We start from the raw sequence: 22,872 nt of genomic DNA on the forward strand, positions 1-22,872 counted from the left end.
GGTGATGGGGTCAGATAACGTAGTCTTTGTGTATTAAATATATTATATATTTATTATTAAATATATTATTTATAATAACATATTTAATATCTTTTTAGATTTATAAATAGTATTTTGATTTTTTTTTTCATTTTTTCTGAGTTGTCTTACTTTTTTGGATAAAAAACGCTGTGAGCCGAAAACGTTTGAGCAAACAATTTTGTGTGAGGTAGCGAGTTTGTTTACACATCTCTAAAAACGTTTGATCAAACAATCAAGTATGATGTTGTGATTTTGTTTACGTGTGGATATTTGATACTTTATAAAAGTAAGATTTTGAGGAAATATGTGGGATTTAAACATGGACCATTACCGGTCGAATGTGGTGTTTAACACAATTGATTTACGATATATCACATAAACGGGAAAAAAAAAATCTAATTCCCCATGGGGGATAGCGATAAGGATGTGATCATATTCTCCGGTGGAAATGGAAAAAGATTGGGTTTGGGGACGGAGATTGGGGTCCCCGTCCCATCCATGCCCCGCCCATTCCCATACTGCTACCACCATGGCTCCTCTATTTTAGATAATCCATAATACGAAAAAAGTCCATCGATTATGTACCAAATTGCAACTTTTTCATCGAAAGTTGAAACTCACATTTTCAATCATTGGATTACAATACTCGTTATAGAAACAGTCCAATTCAATAGTTCTGTTTAAAAACAAATCAATTAACATGACTACTTCATATGGGTAAATTTGTAAATTTATAATATTTTCTCGTCAATTATGCACCATTTTCTTTCGTGAGATCATAATTTGTCACTTGTAAGATTTGGCATGACCAGTGGGGAACCCGACTTACCCGACCCGAATGGGGACGGGGATTCTCCGCCAAAACGGGTCCTGGGGCCGGGGATCCCGGGTAGACTCAAACCGGGGTTGGGGTGGGAGTCAGGTATTGTACTCCCTGACCCGTCTCGTACCCAATATACTAATATTCATCTAATAAGTATTTGGCCTTTGGAAATTCAGATAGTGGACCTCTGTTGTTGGACTTCAAGATTATTTCTATTAAGAAACATGGAAATGGAACGGGTCAAGGAAAGGGTCTTGAGTTGGGGACCGGGAATCGAGGTTTGACCAGGGACAAGATATAAATCTCTGTACCCGTTGGGACCAGGGGCTGTACTAAAAATCGAGGCCAGAGTTGGGGATTACAAAACCTGCTCTATCCCCGCCTCGTTGCCATTCTAAGTTGCCCCAGTATACCCGCAAAGTAAGTGATCGTTCTGGGATTAGTCGTATTGTTATATGTTTGTTAAGGCAGTGTTTGGTACGCAGACTGTATGGGACAGGACAGGACGGGATGGTACAGGACAGGACGGGACGGGACGGTACAGGACAGGACGGGACGGGACGGTACAGGACAGGACTGGACATGACTAATTGTCTGTCCTATGTTTGGTACGACTAGGACAGGACGGAACAAAACTATTAAAATGACCATATTACCCCTAAATGTTGTTCAATGTTATTTTATATCATATAATAATTGTAAAATGACAACAAAWCAATCAAAATATTGTCATTTTAACTTTAGTCCCATGTTGTTCCACCTTTTTTGGTGGAACAAAAAAAAATCAAGATTTGTCCCACTAAAATTAAAAATAGTCCCACCTTGTCCCATGTTTTTTTTGTCCATGGCATGCTAAACATGGAACTATTTTTTTTGTCTCGTCCTGTTTCATGTAGTCTGCATACCAAACGCACCCTAAAATAACATCTTTTATTTCCCCTCTCACTAAAAAATATGAAAATTTATTGTTTTCCCTAAAACTTTCAATAACATAATAAAACATTATAAATTTCATTTATTATTTTCCATTTCCTTTTAATTAATTTATATATATTTAATAAATGAAAGAGAGAAATAAATGGTAGGCACAATCAAAGAAGGGGAATCTTTTAATGAAAATAAATGTTGAAAAGCCATATTTTTTATTTATGGGGAAGGTCAAAATTTCCAATTAAAAAAGATGGTTTTTTTTATATATATTTAATATATATGTTATAATGTATATTAATAGTGTGTTTGTTTACCTCTTAATAATTTCATAAACAGACAATATTTGAATTGCTAAGAGGTGAATATTATTTGGCAAAAAAAAAATTGTTTGTCTCTTAATGATTTCTAAAACTATCTGAATGATTTTGTATATTGGGTCTCTGTACCATTTAACACCCTATTTTCATTGTAAACATTCACTGAACAGCTATATTTTATTTTGCGTTATATTATGAAAGACTCTTAATCATATGGATCAATCATTTTACATCAAATCATTCACCAACTGTCAAATAACATTTAAAAAAAGAGTGATGATTAAAATATTCAAATTTAAAAAAAATATTAAAAACTTAATATCTAAAAAAGATAAATAATATTTTATTAAACATTTTAATAATATAATTAATATTATAATCTTTAATATAAAGTAACAATTCATATTATATAATATTTTAAGGGTTTAATTTTAATGTTATATGTAATAAAAAATATAAACTACAAAATAATATTTTTCATTTATATAATTTTGAAATTACAAAATTACCATCGTAGTTTGCAAAAATATTTGGATTTGATCCATCTATCTAGTAGTCATTAAAAATTTCCATTAAATGTAAGAGATTGTTTGTTTATCTTTTAATAGTTCCATTAAAAGAGTAATCTTGTTTAACCAAAAAAAATTTTTTGTCTCATTATTATTCTAAAACCCTTTGAATGATTTCGTACCATGTGTCTTCCTTAACCATTCAGTGCCCTAATTTCATTGTAAACAATTGTCAAACAATTATGTTTCATTTTACATTATATCATTAGGGTATCTTAATAATTCTAACCACTTAGTCATTATGTACCAAACCATCAGAAACTGTCAAACAACCCTAAGACATTTCAGTAATTTTATCATTTTGTTTTGTTTTTTATTCAATCAAAATCGATTATATGAATTTGGTCCATGTGGCTTTTGACCAAATAAAAGACCAAAAAATCCCCCACAAATGCTTAATAACCGTTAGAGGACAAGATTAAGGGGTCGTTTACCAAACGTTTACTCGGATAAGTGAACATCAAGTCATTTTACTTTACCACGATAAATATGGTAATGATCAAAAATCTTACGCGGTAAGAGCGAGACAAAGACCAAAAGTCTTACCCGGTAAGTGAAAGCGACGACTCTTACAACGGTAAGCGCTTACCGGATAAATTGTTGCATAAGATACCAATTTAGTGGACTAAAATCTTATGCCATAAGTAAATGATAGTGTTAAATTTACCGGTAAGCACTTACCGGGTAAGTGTTTGATAAACGACCTCTAAATCCGAACACTTTCATAAAATATAATGATCATTTTGTAATTTCAAAAATAAAAAGACAACGTGTGATATTTTTGACAACTCATATGGACCACATTTATAGCATACTCTAAAAAGTATAAAATATCTACTAAAAATGGTTTTAAAATATTCTAAATATAGTAAGTAAGAATTCATTTATATATATATATATATATATATATATATATAATTAATTGAGAAATATCCATCAGTATCTCTAACAGATCTTTTAAGGTATTGTTTGGTAATAAATAATATAACTTATTTTCTGAATACATGTTTGAATGTATATAAGTTACCTTATTGAAAAATTACTTAAAATAATGTTTTATAGTTTATTGTTACCTTTTTCAATTATAACCCTTATTAATATTAATTATAAATAAATATTAATAAAATTTAAATATTATCGATATCAAATTATTAAAAATTAATTATACATTAATATTATTTATTAAGTATGTTTATGTAACATAAAAATTAAAGTTATACTTATTTTGTTTCATAGATGATAAAAAATTTGAATAAAATATTTATTTTAATTGTTTAAATATATATATATTTTTAAAATTATTAATTAATTAGGATATATACCATTTTAATCTGTATTTGTATTATATATACTGGTTATTTAAAAATCATAAATAACAGATTTTTCCTAAATATTGTTTTAACTCCATATATTATAATATATAATAATCAATTTGAAATTATTTCAGTTGTATTTTAAAATATTATAATTGATTAGTTTTTCAAGATCTTCCTTTTAGTCATTTTATATTTTTTCCAGCTATTGATTTGTTAATAATTTAGTTTATCAGCTACTAATTATCTTATCAGCTATCAGTTACTTTACGAAACATAGCCTAAAAAGGAGAGCCAAAAGTTAAAAATCTAAAAAAGAAGATTAAGTTTATTTTTAAAACTACTTTATTTTTAAGACTAGGGGGCCGTTTACTAAACACTTATCCGGTAATTTTTCTTACCGGATGAACATGACAATGGTCAAAAATCTTACCCGGTAAGAGCAATGATAAAAATGAAGAATCTTACTTGATAAGTGATGGTGACGACTCTTACCCGAGTAAGTGCTTACCGAGCAAATTGTTGCATACGATACCATTTTGATGTACTACAATCTTATCCGATAAAATAAATTACATTGTTGACTCATAATAATAAGCGCTTACCGGATAAACATTTAGGTAAACGACCCTTGAATATTAATAATATATTTGTTCATATGTATTCATCCACCAATATAATGCATCATAATATTAGTTATTACATAAATGTCATGATAAATATAATTCATTGATTTTCAAGATGAATGGTTTTTATTTATTCACAAAAGTTAACACCATATATTGAATTACCAAAAAAAGGTTGATTCATATTTGAGAATATAAAAAGTAAATGTTAATGTTGATTTGCATAAAGAGAAAATAATAAATACAAAGGGCAAATTGCACAAAAAGGTAGTATATTTTAACTTGATTCCTATATTTTCATTTTGGTACCTAAGTTATAAAGTTTTAAACATTTAAGTATTAGGGTAACCGGTTGAAGACTAATTTAATATTAAAAAAAGACTAATTTTAGATTAAGAAAATTCATGTCACTAACTACGTCAACAAATAATATTGAGTTGGATATTAATCCTTGCCTCATCAACATGATAGCTGGTTAATACTGCAACTAGTTCTCCGAGTACTAAATGTTTAAAACTTTACATCTTAGATACCAAAATGAGTTTAAAAATATATAAAAATTAATTAAAAACAAATAAAAGAAAAAAAGGGAAAATTATGTAACACTTCATTTCAAGATTCGTATATAATTATCACAACCTACTTTTTACAGGATATGAACGTACACCAAGAGACTTAAAGCCTTGGTGACGACGATCTTCATCGCCATCTCCATTTTTCAAAAATCCCCAAATTAATGGCGGATAACACTACTTCAACCAATCAACTCGCCGGCGACGGCCATCGGAATCCACCTCCGACTCACCGTCATCTCATCACCTACTCCAGAAAGCGAAAACACTTTCGATTTCAGGTAAATCCATCAACCGAACTAAACCCTATTTCTGATTCATCGGTTTTAGGTCTTGTTCTTCTTGCTCATACTTTCACTTACGATCTTCGTAACCTTCCTGAATCGTTACTTCTCGAAATCCTCTCTAGATTGCCTCTGCAATCGATTTTTAGGTTCAAATGTGTTTGTAAACAATGGCGATCCCTAATTTCACAACCTTCATTTTGCCGGTTTTACTTCACCGCCAACGCAGCTTCTTCTTCCATACCTTTCAGGATCCTGTATAGGTACATTTACGTCTCGAAATTCAAGGATATTCTTGACCGATTTCGTCCCGATACTTACAATTCCTCGAAATTTTCTGTCCTTTTTCTATCGAGCTTCGAAGAACAACAACAATCTGATCAATTCAAGATTTTAGCTGTGAGTAATGGCTTGATTTTATGCTGTTTATTGGGACCTTTGATTTACTACATCTGTGATCCTGTAACTCGACAGTGGATTACTTTACCTAGAGGAAGAGATAAATACCCAAATCGACATCCGATTTTCTTCGGTGAAGGGCTTGTTAGTAGGGTTAATGAAGATAATGTTCTTACTAGCTATACCGTTGTGCGAGTAGAATTGCTTAATTCTCTCTCTACATATCTCAATTTAGAAATGTTTTCATCGGAGACCGGAAAATGGGTCTTTTACCGGCTGCCGTGCACTAATCCGATCGCACTGCTGAAGCGCGGCGGAGGTCCGATTAGCTACAACGGGATTCTTCATTGGTTCGTTTACAACCATGGAATGGTTGCTTTCGATCCGCATAAAGACCCCAAAAGTTGTCGGCTCATCCAGTTTCCGGTGGACAGAGATGTTGAGAGCGAATACAAACACGACGGGCTTTATCGATTGTGTGGTGAATGTCAAGGACGTCTGCGTTTTTTCGAGGTGGCGCCGGAACCGTTTTCGTTTTACGTTTTTAGTATGTGGGATTTGAAAGATTACGAGAAAGGCGAATGGGTTTCCGAGTTTAAGGTAACCCGAAGTGATCTTTCTTCGTCCGATCCCGAACTGGGCACTTGGTTAACAACCGCTGCTTTTCTTCCGTTATCGTTCCACCCTTTTAATCTCGATATCGTTTATTTGAGGTGTGTCGAGCTTGCTTGTATCGTGTCGTATAACATTCGGGATAAAAGGCTCGATGTTGCTTGTGAAACTATTGGCGTTGTTGAAGATCTTTCGTGGCGTGTGGTGGTGCCGTTTGTGATCCCAAGGTGGCCGACCCCGGTTCCGATCCCGCCTGGTCTGAAAAAGGCTGTTAAGCCGAAACTTGCACACCGACACCGCTCGTATAAAATTTATCAGCGGTTTTAGATTTTACGATTACGGGCTTCTTTAATTACTCTTGCTTGCTGGTGTTTTGAACCTTCACATAAGTACTACGTCACAATATCATTAGTAAACTGATAACTGCAAGTATTTTGGGTTTTAGAGGGAGTTCGTTTCGTCTGTATCGATAGGTTCGTATGTGTTATGGATTGATTAATTTTGTCGTATTGATATTATGAGAACGTGCAAATGAGAACCAAGAATATTTTGAGAACTATGCGAATAGTGACGGTGTATGCATTGATCATAGACTTGGGATTGTTTGAAATAAGACGGTATTCGTGAGATCCGTAAAAATTGTGAGTCATTTGATGAGGCTTTTTAATCTCGTCAAACGTTCACAACAAATAAAACGAACGTTCACAACTGAACTCCAAATCTTTTTTTTTTTTGTAAAGGTGTCCGGGCCAAAGCCCGACTAATCCCCGGCAAATTTGGAGGCTAAACATGGCCTCACTTAAATGTCGCCAACACTTCCCTCCCAGGGCTCGAACTCGGGTTCATGACTATGCCATGCCCAAGCCTTTACCACTAGGCTGGAAGGTCTTTGACAACTCCAAATCTTTACGTGAAAAGAAACCAAACTTTTACATGAAACACATCGGACCTTCACGGGAAGCACATATCAGATTGAATGTTTGTGTTTGAACCTTCACATGTCTCCTGGTCTCGTGAGAAGTTTTCGATGAATTTTAGTGAGTATATGCACCAATACATATACAATTATGCACACATACATCGTTTCAAATGAAATTACGTTCCGTAGTGAAGTAGAACAAAGGATAGCGCACCACGTGTCCAAAACATTTACGGGATACTCATCATGAATGAATGTTGTAGAAATTCACGTAAATTATTCATGATGAATGGTAACACATAATGACACATGTCACGCTCTCCTTTATCCTCTGATTCACAATGGAAAACAGATTTGCAACTGAATATTCATACGTGCATGTATGATAGATTGATGAATATGATAACCAACATACAAATATTTTGATAACATATATGGATCAATACATATAATTATATATACATACATATACACATAGAGGGAGGAGGTTATGAGGAAAATCCTCAAAAAGTTGAAAAACTAAAGAACAACCCTAATAACCATTAATCTGGACGATGTGCATATGTGCATACTTGTAATTGAAGTTGTTTCTTGGTTTTTATACACGTACGCATGTTATGCAACACATATGTGCATACCAAATTGCTTATAAATTACTTGTATGCACATGTGCATACCGTCCGAATGAACGGCTACCAGAGTGTTCAATTTTTTATTTTTGTTATGGTTTTCCCCTAAACCTGACCCTACATACATATACTAGTTCTATTAAGAGACAATCTTTGAATTATTAAAAGGTGAATCTTGTTTGACAAAAAAAAGTCTGCTTCTTAATGGTTCTAAAACCCTCTGAATGATTTTGTATCATGGGTCACCCTTAACCATTCAACACCCTAATTCCATCGTAAACAATTACCGCACAATTATATTTCATTTTACACTATATTATGAGAGCCTTTTGATCATTCTGCCGACTTTATCATCCTGCAATAAAACCATTCAACAACTATCAAACAGCCCAATCAACAAAATCAACATCAAGATCCATAGAATCAATATCAAGATACATAGAATCAATATCCAAATAATGTTTGCAGGTTGCAAATGAAAGCAGGTATGGGTCTGGATTGAAGCAAATAGATGAACCAGAAACTATCTTTTAACCCATCATCATCATCATCATCATCATCATGATCCATAAACAAAAACTATAACAGAAATCAAGATTCAAAATAATGCTTACAATGCCCAAATTGTAGCAAAAGCTTGGATGTGTAGATGTTCAAACTTGTAATCTTTATCGATTTCAATCTCTAATCTCATCTCCAAAATCACCAAAAAATCCCCAAAAATCAAACCATTTTAGTGATCAGAACCATACCCGTTGATCGCAGGAATCTTGTCGATGAACACATTTTCCTTATCCTTAACAACACCATGATCATCTTCATCATCTTCACTATCCAAAGTGAACTGAGTCTGATCCAAATCCAAATGCTGCATCTCGGCACCAAGCGGTTTATATTGCATTGATTCATGGCTAACACCATGCTTTTGGCTAACGAAACTGTAAACTCCAGTAATGAAACAGACAAGAAGTGCAAGATGACAGTTGAATTGCAGGGTGGCAATGGCTCTAGCTCTGTGAAACTCAGGGTGTCCTTTGCATCTAATGGTGAAATTTCCTCTACTCTTTTCACGAATGAAACAACCATTGGAAATCAAATTGGAATGGAAGGAGAATCCCATCTGTATGAACCACATACCTTGCAAAACCAGTCCAACTCCACGACCTAATCGAGAATAGTTTGATTTTGGGGATTTGAGTTCGAGGATGGTGGAAACGATACAGATAGAGATTGGAACAAGCAATAGATCATAGTAACGATTCTCAATTCCATCTGGATCTTTCTTCTGGATGTAAAAAAGGAAGAATTCTTCGACGAAACCGAATAGACAGAGCGTGTTGAGGATTAACGATGGAAATTGGAACGATATTCGAAGATTTGTCAATATACCTAAAACAGAGAAAAGGAAAAACAAAGCGGAAATCGAAATCACCTCAAATTGAAGAACAACGCCGGTTTGATCTTTCGATTTCAGAGCATCGATTATGGAAATCAAAGAATTTAAGATGAATAAGAAGGAAATAAGAGAGATTGCGAAGAAAGTTAAGGATGTAACGAACGAAACCGATTTTGATCGAGCAATCGACGATGGAAGCGGTGTTGATGAGAGAGACGACGAACGGGAGATTTGTTTTAGGGTTTCGGAGGTTGAGATAATCGATTCAGAAGCGCCGATAAGGAATAATCCGCCGCCGCCGATGGCGTACGTAAACAATCCCGCCATTGTTATCGGTCTTCGTGAAATTGATGAAGGAAATGGAGGAGAAAACGATCTGAGATTGGGAATTTGGAGGTTATGTGAAGATGGTCAAATGTTGGAGTTTTCAAAGTCAAAGTCAAAATATGAAGACAGAGATGATGAATGTATTTTCCGCTGTCGTATTGGGACTCTTCTTCGCTGTCTACCGCCACGCCGCCACCGTCACCGGCCACCACCACCATACATGCAACTTCAAGGTTTTAGAAAACTGAACGATAATTTTCATCCAGGTTATGATGATATTGCAGAAGAATCAACCGTTCAAGTACAATGGTGCAATCCCCATTGGTGAAACCGAAAGCCATTGAGTTGTCCATTGCCTCGATTCACCAAATCCTTAAAGAAAAATTAAGAGTTGTTTGAAATTGATTATAAAAATAATTTATTGATTTATTTTTGTGTCACTAATAAACATTTTTGAGCATTTGGATAAATAGTTTATATCACTACCAAACCGGTAACAATGATTTTTAAAAAAAGTTAAATCATTCTAACTTATAATAAGTTGATAAGAACTTTTGTAAAAAAATAAGTTGTTTCAAGGGAAAAGTACAATAAAAACCAATGGACTTTCTTGTTTGGAATGATTAAGTTCTTGGATTTTTTTTGGAACAAATAAGTCCTTGGATATTCCAAAACATATTAAATAAGTCATTGGACATTCCAAAATATGTTAAATAAGTCATTGGACAATTTTTTGAACAAATAAGTCCTTGGACATTTCAAAAAATGTTAAATAACTCATTGCACAATTTTTGGAACAAATAAGTCCTTGAACAATACAAAACATGTTAAATAACTTCTTGAACTTTTATAAAACATGTTGGATACATTCTTATGACTTGTACAACTAGTTAAAGTGGTAAAATAGTGAAAAAAAATCCCGAAAAAACCCCAATGAACATTCATATTTTGAACGATAAAGTGGTAAAATTGTGAAAAAAATCCGAAAATATATTTTGTCAGTGATTTTTTAAACTAAAAAAAATTATAAAATATATTATTTTTAATTAAAATAAATTTCACCAGTAATCTTTTTAAATCTTTTTTTAATTTAAAAAATACATACATGATATATATACTTTTAATTAAAATAAATTTAATAATAATAATTTTTTTGTTTGAAAAATCACTGACATAATATATTTTAATTTTAATTAAAATAAACTTTATCAAAAATCTTTTTTAAATGTAATTATTTTTTTGTAAATGTAAGTACTTTTTTGTTATATTTGTTTAATTTTATAAATCTAAATAATTTTCGGTTCAAAAAAAATTTAGGGGCTTAATCGTTCAAAATATGGATGTTCATTGGGTTTTTTTCCGGATTTTTTTCACCATTTTACCACTTTAATTAGTTGTACAAGTCATAAGAATGTATCCAACATGTTTTATAAAAGTTCAAGAAGTTATTTAACATGTTTTGGATTGTTCAAGGACTTATTTGTTTCAAAAATTGTCCAAGGAGTTATTTAACATTTTTTGGAATGTCCAAGGACTTATTTATTCCAAAAATTGTCCACAGACTTATTTAACATATTTTGAAATGTCCAAGGACTTATTTGTTCCAAAAAATTGTCCAATGACTTATTTAACATGTTTTAGAATGTCCAAGAACTTATTTGTTCCAAAAAAAAGTCTAAGGACTTAATCATTCCAAACAAGAAAGTCCATTGATTTTTATTGTACTTTTCCCTTGTTTCAGATAAGAAATCCAAATACCTTACATTCATATTTTATATTTTTATTTTAATATTTCTCAAAATAAATATTTTACTTTTAAAAGTAAAAATATGTTTTCCTATTCTACTTTTAATTAAGAGATGAATTTTTTTTTTATTTCCGTATTTTTTGGACAAGATTTGATTATCGACAATTCTAATCGGGCCCACACTGAATCCATCTCCAAAGACACCAATGTGAGGGGTGTTTTTTTGACTCATTTAACGATTGAGCCCAGCGTGGGGATTGGGTTCAAACGTGGGATTTGTCTTGTATTTGACAAAGTCTATCTATCTGTTAACTGAGATGGACATTGAAGGCTCACCCTATTATTAAGGGTAAAACAGTCACCAAGTTTGTTAAAAAGTGTGATAAATTGTATATTTCTAGAACTGTGTGCATGGCTGGTCCTTAGGGTTCAAATGCCCTGTGCGGGGAAGCTAAAAAATGTCCCTATGCTAACAAACAAAACACGCTATTTTCTAAAGGATTCGGGACCTAGTCAAGTAAGGCGGTTATGTTCATGCCCACGTCGAAGGAACCAAAACAGTCAAATGAGAAGGGATGAGGAATAGTAGAATCAGTTGGTGACTGTATCACTCTGACCAGCTTGGGCTTATTGTTTATAGCCTGTATGATTAAAGCAAAGTTAATAACACATAAAACCCCGATGCCCCCTGGGATTCTAATGCCCTGTGTGGTCGAACGAACTGAATGTGACTAGGGTCGAGCCTAACTATTTGTCTTTTTTATCATGGACACCTGTTTCGAGGCTGATGGGTTATGGAATTTGATGTAGACAATAAATATATTTTAATGGATTACTGTAAAATTTACGTTAAAATGTAAGAATATTGATATATTTTATTTTATCTTTTCATTGAGTGTAAGATTTTGTCAATTAACAGTGTCACACCAAATTGGTGTGCTATTGTTTATTGCATCAAATTCATTGATTTTTTTTATCAACCTGGATATCCAACCTGCTATGCGAGCCAACTAATCTTATAACAAACCACCCACTTTGCAGGTAGCCGGAGTCATCGAAAAGCATTTGAACTTTCGTGGCCACAAGGGGATTTTTACTCATACTTGGATTCGAACATGAGACCTCTAGGCACTTTTGACATTCAGAGTCCAAACTCAAATCAATCAAACACCACATTTGTGGTTATCAAATTCGGTATTTGGTGTAAGATTTAGTGTCCTCAAAGGCAAGCAAAACCGACAAATAAGACCAGGCATTTGGACTCCTCATAAATGTTAATTCGAGTCTCGTTAGTGCTACTGATAATTTTCTTAGCAGTTATCTTCAAGAACCCATGAGATTGGTCGATGTGTACGTAAGCTGACATGAATACTGTAACAACTCGTCCCACATGGATAGAAAGTGAGAATTGTTAGCTCCTTATAAGTCCCAAGTAGTGGGCTACTAATAACTTCTACCATGGTTTTAAGTTGGATTCGAAGTTATTGGGCTAGTTCGTTGCTTTGGGCTTTGGGGTGTTACAAATGGTATCAGAGCCGATCCTTGTACCATCGGGATGGTGGGGCAAACCTCATCGGGTATGATGAGTCCTCGAGAGGGGGTGTTTGTAACATCTTAGGCAAATCCCACATTGCCGATGACAAGGAGGAAGATTCTGGATAAACCTGATGAGGACGTCAGAAGTTTAAGTGGGGGAGTTTGTATCAACTCGTCCCACATGGATAGAAAGTGAGAATTGTTAGCTCCTTATAAGTCCCAAGTAGTGGGCTACTAATAACTTATACCATGGTTTTAAGTTAGATTCGAAGTTATTGGCCTAGTTCGTTGCTTTGGGCTTTGGGGTGTTACAAATACCATGGTTGAAAAACGAACCAGATGAAACCATTTACAACACGAGGTTAAAGTACCTTTATATGGTATTTTTGTGATGTACAACAGGTTGAGCAATCGACCAAGTTGCTTGTGAAATTGTGACGATACGAGGAACCTGTGAAAAACGCGTTAACTTTAAACTGGTGTAAGCTTGGAATTGGACAAAACTACAAAGCCCACAACCAATAATAAAAAATACCATGATGATTAGGCAAAGACTGTCACGCGAGCTTACATCGTCTCATCGAATTTGAGAAGAAAACAGATAGAAATGGATGGAAAACAATGCAAATAAAATAAGGAATTATTTATTGTTTTATGTCTTGAAATCGAAAGGAAGAGGAATGAATAAATCATAACAAAACAGAAATTCATGTTCTTGAACTGAAAAAACTGAATGACATCTTTACAGATACATTATCTGTATATGTCTTGATTGTGTTAAATTGATGGGTAGTTTTGTAATTTTATTGATTTGTCCAGAATATTATCGTTTTTCCCTTTCCTCCACATCTGAAACACGTTTTTTTTTCGCTTTCCCGCCAATTTCATTCATTTTTCTTCTTTCGTGAAAAAGTTTTTGGAACACAATGTTATTATCGAACCCAAGATCACGAAATCCATTATTTGGTACCATGACTGCAATTTATTCTTAAATAGTGATATTTCGTAAACATGTTTAATTTCTGATATTATAATTTTTGTAAACGTATTTGATTAACTTTACGATGTTTAAATGATAAAAATATTAAAATTAAAAGTACAATGTTGTAATAGAAATTGACGATGTTATAACAAATTAATTTTGAAAGTATAATATTATAATAAAAAATGTCATGTCAGCACCACCATACACGTGAACTGCCTACATGGACGATGAAGTGACAAAGAAACCTCATATAATGGGTAAATTTAATTTACAAGGTTACCCAATGCTATAACGGATAAATTTTTGAAAGTACAATACCCTATTTTTTTTTTTTGAAAATACAGTGCTGTAATAAAAACAATTGAAATTACAATGCTATAACAAGAAAACTTGTGAAAGTAAGTTGCTATTTCATGAAATTTGTCCAACAAAACTATAATAACATTTTTTATAGTTTTTTTTTAAATTAAGAGTCGTTACGGTTTTCATCCCCGTGGTTCGTTAAAAGTTACGATATTTATCCTATGGTTTAAAACTATAGTTTTCATCCCTATAGTTTATATATTTTTTGATTAACCTAGATATCCAACCCGCTATGTGAGCCGACTAATTCCAGGACGACCATCTGCTTTGCAGATAACCGGAAGTCACCGCATTTGAACCTCCGTGGCCATAAGGGAATTTTTATTCCTCTTTAGATTTGAACACGAGACCTCCTGGTACTTTTGATATTTGAAACCAAACTCAAACCAATCAGGCACCACCCTTGTGGTTAGTCTATAATTTATGACTATTTTCATCATTATGATTTATAGTTTACAATCTTTATTGCTTTGGTCCCTTATATTAAAGGTAAGAATCTCTACTATATTACAAAACATTTGACAAAAACTCTTAATATCAAATTTTTATGCATAAAATACTGTTTATTGATACATATTACTTAAAATTGAAGATTACAAGTAGAACATGAGTGAATACATCTTATTAAAGCTCAATCTTTAAATCGTATAACTAACTGCAGATAAACATAATCAAATACATGATATATAAAAAATTTAAAATATAATTAAGATAATCATTGACTTCTAACAAAATACTTAATTATTATCTTAAAAAAATTATTACATTAAACCAAAAATAAATTAGTTCCTTATATAAACTTCAATTAAATTATAATAAAAATTAAATTAAATGAATTACACAAAAAACGAGAACTTTTAAATAGTTAATTTGATACTAATATCGTTTATTTTTTTTTTCAAAATTTTATAATATCTTCAAATTTATATTTTATTCAAAAATAAAACATTTTTTTCCCCTCAAAATCACATAAAATCGCAGTATAATATCGATAAAGTCAAAATATAAAACGAAACATTAAAATCAAGATGTATCTCACTGCATTACACAAATACCCTTCTAGTAATATAAAAATAAAACACAACAATAAAATATAATAGAGACAAAAATCAAAATTATTAACGAATAATTTTATTACAATGGGTGTGCCGTGCACGTGTCTCCGTTTAAAACCGAGACGGGACGATTCACGTGACGTTAGGCGTTAAATAAGATAACAAAGCCCATATAAAATGCTCAATAAAGGCCCATGCTTTTTGACCCCATTGGTAATAATCTCCTACATCGCACCCCACGCTATTTCCGATGTAGATAAGATAAGAACATCCGAAAACGTCATCGTTTGGCTTGTCCAAATGAAACCGTATATATAGAAAACAACGTAGCTTTCAACTTCCATCATTCGTCCCCAGTCCCCACTTGGTCAACCAAATTTCAATCAATTTAAGATAGAAGAAGCAGAAAAATGGATTTGTTTATGATCAGAAATGGAAAATCTGCAGTTAATTTGATGTGTTTTGTGTTGGTTATCTTCGGAGGTTCTGTTAATGGCCGTCGATTGCTGTCTCAGGCTAGACCAAAGCCTAGTAATGCCGCCCCTTTTGCTCGATGGTTGGTTTCCGAGAGTTCTTGGGGTGTTTTGAGGTATGATTTCTACTTTCATCTTGTTATTGTAGTTCAGTTTGTATCTATTTGTGTTGTGTAATTGGTGAATGGTGATAAATGATAATGTGTTTTGAGGATTTTGGTATTTAGGTGATGTTTCGGATTTTGATGATTATGAATGTGAAACAATGATTGTTGTTTTGTATTGCTTAATTTCATATGTAGTTGTAATTGATATTGGATTTCGATTTTTAGGTTTATGATTGATGTTTCGGATTTTGATGATCATGAAGATGAAACAACGATTGTTGTTTTCTAGTGCTTGATTTTGTAAGTATTTGTAATTGATATTGGATTTGAATCAGTTTATAGTTTGAACAAAGCTTGGATTACAACCATAACTTGGCATGATTTCCGGACTGTAGTAAGAACCCTATGATGTGATATTGTTCATTTGAATGCAAGTTTTAGAAGTGATGTTGGGATCATAGAAACTGGAAAAGCGAGATGATTCAGTCGATTAAAACACGATGTTGTAAGAATTTGTGAAATCCCATTAGATTACTCTTCAAAAGATCCCTCGAAGATAGAAGGGAGGTTCCAACATGTATAGAGGAGAATCAGTGCAATTCTGGCCTATGTCTCGCAATGTCAAGAGGGGTTCTTTTGAAGAGTAATCTAACGGGTTCCACATAATACCGTGCTTTAATTAACCGAATCATCTAGTTATCCAATTTGTCAAACTCCAATTATCATTTTTAGAACTTGCATTACATCATATGTTTCATAGCTACAGTCTGGAAATCAGGCCAAGTAATGGTTGTAATCCAAGCTTAATCCAAACTATAAACTGATTCAAATCCGATATCAATTACAACTACGTATGAAAATTAAGCAATATAAAATAAAAATCGTTGTTTCATCTTCATTAAAGCATGACATAATGAATTAGTTTCTCTACAACATATCCTTACTAAATCCAGTTCTTTTATCCCTAAATTATAAAAATTCAACCACAAGGGTGGTGCCTTATTGGTTTGAGCTTGGCTCCAAAGGTCAAAAGTATCAGGACGTCCCAGGTTCAAATCCAAGGAGGATTAAAAATCCCCTTGTGGCCACGGAGGTTCAAATGAGGTGACTCCGGGCTATCTGCAAAGCAGATTGTCGCCCTGGGATTAGTCGCTCGCATAGCGGGTTGGATATTCAGGTTAATAAAAAAAATTACAATTAGTTTTTGCCAAATAGTTTCAACCAAAGTCCGCTACCCTAGATACTTGTCCCTACCAAAATCCACTACATTAGTCTCGCGTCTCCAAGAATTTCTATCAAAGGTCATGCCATAGGAAATGTCAAGAAGTTATGTTGCTATTGTTGATTCACTAGCTTGATTACGGATCTTCATTTAGTTTTTCAACCCTGCTTTATGAGATATATGTTATGAATATAGCTGATATTATCACCAAAAATTTGCAGCACCATTGCAGATGACTTGGGCGGAGCACCTTTCGGGTATGCTGTTTTCCCCTTTTCTTATAGTAAACAATACAAGTACTAATTTAATATTATCTCGTGAAGACCTCTCCCAGACCCTACCTAGAAGGTAGAGGTCTAAACTGCATACAACCCACCCTCCCAAACCCTGCTTTCAAGCGGGATATATTGGGTTTGGTTTAGGAGTACTAATATTTTAGTACAAGATGCTGGCGTGTTCTGTGTGATATGGTGGTTGCATTAGGGGTGTTTGGTTGGTTTTTCATCAAGTCCTGTATGAATAAAACTGTTTGTGTGGATTAATCTCGGGGCATCTGAGAATGATTCGAGCCGTATGAAGGGAAACTCTCGCATACAGTTTCTCAGTGTTTTCGAGTATGATTTATGTAATTTATAGTTTTAGAAAGTTAGCCGACTGATAGCCCTGTGCTTTGCTGTCTGTCTACATTTGATAAGGTTTTTTGTTTAGGAGGGTTTTTTCATAGATGGAAGGAGTGTGTTTTCTTATTGAAGGAGCAAGTTTGGAAAAAACTTGGCTTTTTACATAAAACCCCCCCTTAAGCCATTTTCTGTATCATCAAGCCACTACCAAACAGTCATGTATAGGTGACCGGATAAGCTGTGAGTCCCATTAAGTTCATTAATCTGCTAATTCGTGCAAGGGTAAATAATAAGATTAAATAAACTATGCAGGAATGTGGTTTCGTTTAGTGACGGCCTACCAAAGGAAGGCAGTGGCATTCCATATTTCTACTTAACAAGTCTGGATCCAACTGCACAGTATGCGATGAAGGATCATAGATCTTCGTTCACAATTAGCGAATACCAGCTTGGAACTTGTGGCAAAGTAGACCCTGAAAACCCAACCTGTGCTAAAATCACGCTCACGGGAAAGGTATGTTATTAGATTTAACAGTAGGGGTTCACTTCATATTTTAAAAAGGGTAACTTTAGTCCCTACGGTTTTAGCCTAGCAGGTAAGGAGATGGAGATCCTTGCAGAATGAGTGGGAGATGTGGGTTTCGACCCCAGGCACCACCCACCTGCCTCTTATATGATTTACCTTCCCATGATGGTCGTATTACTTGTATAGTGGGGGCGCTCCAAAGTTTGGCTTCGTCCCCTTCAGGTGCCTTTAGGGTGCGTTTGGTACACTTGACAGAACTGTACATGGATCACTATTCCATGTTTGGCAGGACTTTAATGTGGTACATAGCGGAACAAAGTGGAACAGGCATGTTCCATCCCCGTCCCATGGAACGAGGTGGAACAAACCTATATTTTATCAACATACTGGAACAAGGTGGAACAGACCTATATTTTACCAATATACCATCAAAATAGAATCTAATTCTCTTCCATAACATAAAGTACGTCTTCCTCTCTACATTTTATCCATTCTTTAAATTTTATTTATTGTATCCTGTTCTCAAAATGTTATTTTTATACATTTTCTATATTTTGGTTAATTTATATAATATTAATAATTAAAAAATGATATAGAAAAGGTATAAAATAAAAATTAAATAAATAGTAAACTTCATATTTTGTGTCATTTATATCGTCTTCACGAAAACTTTCTAATGATATATTTTATTATAAAAAATATTTATTTTATTAAAAATTAATATATTAATCAAAAGATATAAACAACTCATTTGGGGTAAATTGATCATTTGATGAGTCCTATCTTACCAAACGCGGAACAATTGTCTTCTTCTGTCTAGGTACCAAACACACCCTAAGGGGTACAAGACAAGACATTGCAAAAGCTTGTTGCTATGCGTTTGGCATGACATTAGACTGGGACAAGACAGGACCTAAGTGAGACAAAAATACATTTTTTTTGTCCCACAGAAACTAGGTGGAACAAAAATCAGGGAGCTATGACAAGATTGGTAAATTACTAAATTACCCATGTCAAATCAAAACCCTAAAACCACCCACAATTCTTTCACCCGCCTACCTCACTCTCATCCGTCCAGTTATGTACAGTCCTGCTTGCGTATCAAACACACCCTTATGTGTGATCAGTTGAACAATTGCTTAGCAGAATTCTTATGAAATTGATGTAGATCGATAAGCAAATTTGTTTCTTTTGTTTCAGTTAAACTTGCTAGATGCCAAATCCGAGGAAGCCGTAACCGCTAAAAAGTCGTTATTTGCCAAACATGCCGAGATGGAAGGTAATACATATTTTATCTTTAGACAACCATACCCTTTCTTTCGAACGTTTAACTAATGACGCCGTGACACTTTTCATTCTTGTTAATAGGCTGGCCTGAGGATCATAGTTTCCAGGTCTACAAACTAGATATCAAAGATATATTCATGATCAATTTCTATGGCGGTCCTAAACCTCTCACCGTGGATCAATACCTCCATTCGGGACTGTAAGTCGGGATATTGGAGTACTATATCTAAAGTTTATATCTGAATGTAACTTGTTATAATTTTACGCATGATATAGAATAAAACTATACTTGGTTCTTCTTTTCTTTGACCTTACACTTCTTCACAAGTTGGGGGTCTCCGGAAACACCTGTTCTACCCTTACCCTTTGGGGTAGATGACTGGACTATGCATATCCCAACGTCCTAGACTGTAACATCCTCGACCAATCGTACCGGATATTGCATGCTTTGTCCACACCTGGACTCGCGGTTTTAGAATGTGTCTGGATAGAGGAGATATCCGGTCTCTTATAAGGCAACCTTCGTTCCCCTTCCCAACTGGATACATCGTCTATAAGACGCATTTTAAAATTGAGTCTAGGTGTGGATGAAGCGGACAATATCTGATATGGTTGACCGAGATGTTATAAATGGTATGAGAGTGGGGAACCATATTGGTGTGCCAACAAGGACGCCTGAGCTCCTGATGCCGGGGGGGGGGGGGGGGGGTTGGATTGTGAGATCCCATATCGGTTGGGGGGAGAGGAATGGAAGTTACCTTATATGAGAATGGAAGCCTTAGGTCTGTCTACATCCCATCCCTCCCAGACCGTAACATCCCCGACCAACCATACCAAATATTTTCCGCTTTATCCACACCCATGACTCATGGTTTTATAATCGGTATGACTGAGGAGGTATCCAGTCTCTTATAAGGTAACATTCGTTCCCCTCCCCAATTGGATACCTCTTCCATCATATGCGTTTTAAAACCGTGATCCAGGTGTGGACAAAGTTTACAAATGCAAAGTTTACAAATGGTACCAGAGCCGGGAATCGGACTGGTGTGCCATCAAGGAAGCGTGGTACATCAGTTGGGGAAGGGAACGAAGGTCGTCTTATAAGGGACTGGAAACCACCTCCATTGGACACGTTTTATAACTGTGAGTCCATGTGGATAATATCTGATACGGTTAGCTGGGGATGTTACTCAGACCGGGTTTGGTTTGGTTTATAGAATTAAAGCACAATTCGATATATAATACACAAACTTCTTGATTCCAAAGCACATTTACGAACACATTTTTATGCATCTACAGGAACGAATTAACCGCTCTTATGTGAATTATCGTCACAATCTCACGTTTCTATGAACTCTTCCCACCCTGCGAGCATTAATTCGAGAACCTGTAAATCATGTGTAACATTTGTGTAATATAACGATTCAAATTCCCGAACATATGTATGCTAAATTCTTTTGAGACAATAGTCTCTGTAATCATATGGAAACAATCGTTCTATTATTTGGGGTAAAAGACAGGTTAGTATATATCCTACCACTCAATCCCTACTTTTGAGTGAGATATGCAGGGTGAGTTCGGTTTGGCTGTATTAATAAGTAATTTGTGGTGTCTTTGGTCAACTATAGTGTTTATGTAAGTACCTCGGCTTCATTTGTTTTTTCTTGTGTAATTGTGGGTGTTCCGATCAGTTTGTGCGCACATTGACTAATCCCATAGGCTCTGAAAATAACAGTCAAGAAAGACATACCCAGTAGCTTAGATTGAGGAGACTCAAACTGGCGACCTATAAGATGGAGCCATATAGACTATCGGTTTAGTTGACCATAGTGTTTATGAATGTTTAGTTCTACTAAAAGACCATGCTGTTGGATCTAAGTAAAAAACGAACCTATAAGGGGCATAGTGGTCCGTGCCTCTGCTATATGGTTTTTTGTAGTGGGACTCTTTTAATGATTCGAAAGATGCCACTGCAGTGTTCTGTTTTGTTGTAACTAGGTTGTTTTAAGGCGCTTGGTTAAGGTTTCCTTTAAAAGCGTGGGTCCGAGTCTTGCTATTAACAGAAACCCTTTTCTTAGCGTACGAGTTTTTTTATAGCTTTTGTTCTAAAAACAAAAAATGAGGAAATAAAGTATGCAAGGAATCAAACCCATGGTTTTTCTTTGGAAATATAACCAATTGGGGTTGTTTGTTTATCTTTTAATAGTTCCATTAAGAGACATTATCTGAATCGTTAATAGGTGAATCTTGTTTCGTAAAAAAAAGTCTTGCCACTTAATAGGGGCCTTACCATTGTGTACACAATCAGATATCAATACATGAGCTTTCTTACTCTCTCTGTATAGTCAACAGATATTTTTATTTTTAGATGAATTGAAATTGTTAACATCATTAAGTAATAATAAACTTGAGATCACGTGAGACCAGTTTGTTTCTGTGAGACCTATGATACCGTTTTTTTACACTTGAAACTTTACAGTAAAATATTGTGAAGGTAATCTTCACAGTGGTTTTGCTGTGAAAGTAATATTCATAGTGTTTTTGCTGTGAGGTTTCGACTTTTTTTTTTTATCTTGAAAGCATTTTGCTGTGAAGTTTCAAGTGTAAAAAAGTGGTCTCACAGGAAGCCAACCCAGTAATAGTACAAACATATATTTGTGTGCATACACGTACTTGCTGACTTATGTTGTACTCTTTTAAACTCATCGTCGTGTAAAACTTGATGCTTGATCTTACTGTTGTGTTATGTTTCAGGGGAAGTAAAATACAACTGCGAATGTTTTTAGGAGGGGGTGGTTAAATATTACTATGACTTCAAAAACCAGATATTATATAATCAATTAATTGAAGAAAGGGATTATTGGGTAATTTTACATTTACTTCGAATGTGAATTTTCTTTGCAACAATTTTTTTTACATGCATCTCAAATTTTTACTTATTTCGTCTCTAATAAATTTAAATCCAGTTTCCTCAGTTGATAAAAAGTTAAAAGTGATTTTACTGAAATATAAAACATTTCTTGGGTTTGATGCTTTCTTCTCTAGAAATCGCACTTTTGTCCCGTTGCTTTTAAGGTTACGGTTTTCATTCTTATGGTTCGAAATTTCTCTCGGATGCCAACTCGATTAGTGATTCACCATTAAATATGTGAAACGAAACCAATGATAAACTATAAACCACTAATATAAAAACCATAATTTTGAAAAGTATAAG

At 34.1% G+C, this 22,872-nt stretch overlaps 3 protein-coding genes across 4 annotated transcripts; 2 read left to right on the forward strand and 1 right to left on the reverse strand.

The window, feature by feature from the left end:
* Window positions 1-5,287: 5,287 nt before the first annotated feature.
* LOC112513138 (F-box protein At1g49990-like) lies at window positions 5,288-7,025 on the forward strand. 2 transcript variants are annotated; one of them, XM_025119298.1, is made up of 2 exons: window positions 5,288-5,452; window positions 5,930-7,025. In XM_025119298.1, exons 1-2 carry the CDS (start codon window positions 5,336-5,338, stop codon window positions 6,791-6,793), a joined length of 981 nt encoding a protein of 326 aa, XP_024975066.1. In that variant the 5' UTR covers window positions 5,288-5,335; the 3' UTR covers window positions 6,794-7,025. The 2 variants fall into 2 exon arrangements, with proteins under 2 accessions (XP_024975066.1, XP_024975065.1); XM_025119297.1 differs by having other exon boundaries at window positions 5,288-7,025.
* Window positions 7,026-8,411: 1,386 nt separating this feature from the next.
* Window positions 8,412-9,935, reverse strand: LOC112513257. The gene has a single exon (XM_025119468.1). It carries the CDS (start codon window positions 9,735-9,737, stop codon window positions 8,748-8,750), a length of 990 nt encoding a protein of 329 aa, XP_024975236.1. The 5' UTR covers window positions 9,738-9,935; the 3' UTR covers window positions 8,412-8,747.
* Window positions 9,936-15,721: 5,786 nt separating this feature from the next.
* On the forward strand, window positions 15,722-21,317 carry LOC112513443 (protein CREG1). The gene is made up of 6 exons (XM_025119711.1): window positions 15,722-16,012; window positions 17,447-17,482; window positions 18,158-18,359; window positions 19,572-19,650; window positions 19,740-19,857; window positions 20,958-21,317. Exons 1-6 carry the CDS (start codon window positions 15,834-15,836, stop codon window positions 20,980-20,982), a joined length of 639 nt encoding a protein of 212 aa, XP_024975479.1. The 5' UTR covers window positions 15,722-15,833; the 3' UTR covers window positions 20,983-21,317.
* Window positions 21,318-22,872: the final 1,555 nt, after the last annotated feature.

Source organism: Cynara cardunculus, assembly GCF_001531365.2.
Source record: "Cynara cardunculus var. scolymus isolate 2C chromosome LG 5, CcrdV1, whole genome shotgun sequence".
Taxonomy (NCBI): Eukaryota; Viridiplantae; Streptophyta; class Magnoliopsida; order Asterales; family Asteraceae; genus Cynara; species Cynara cardunculus.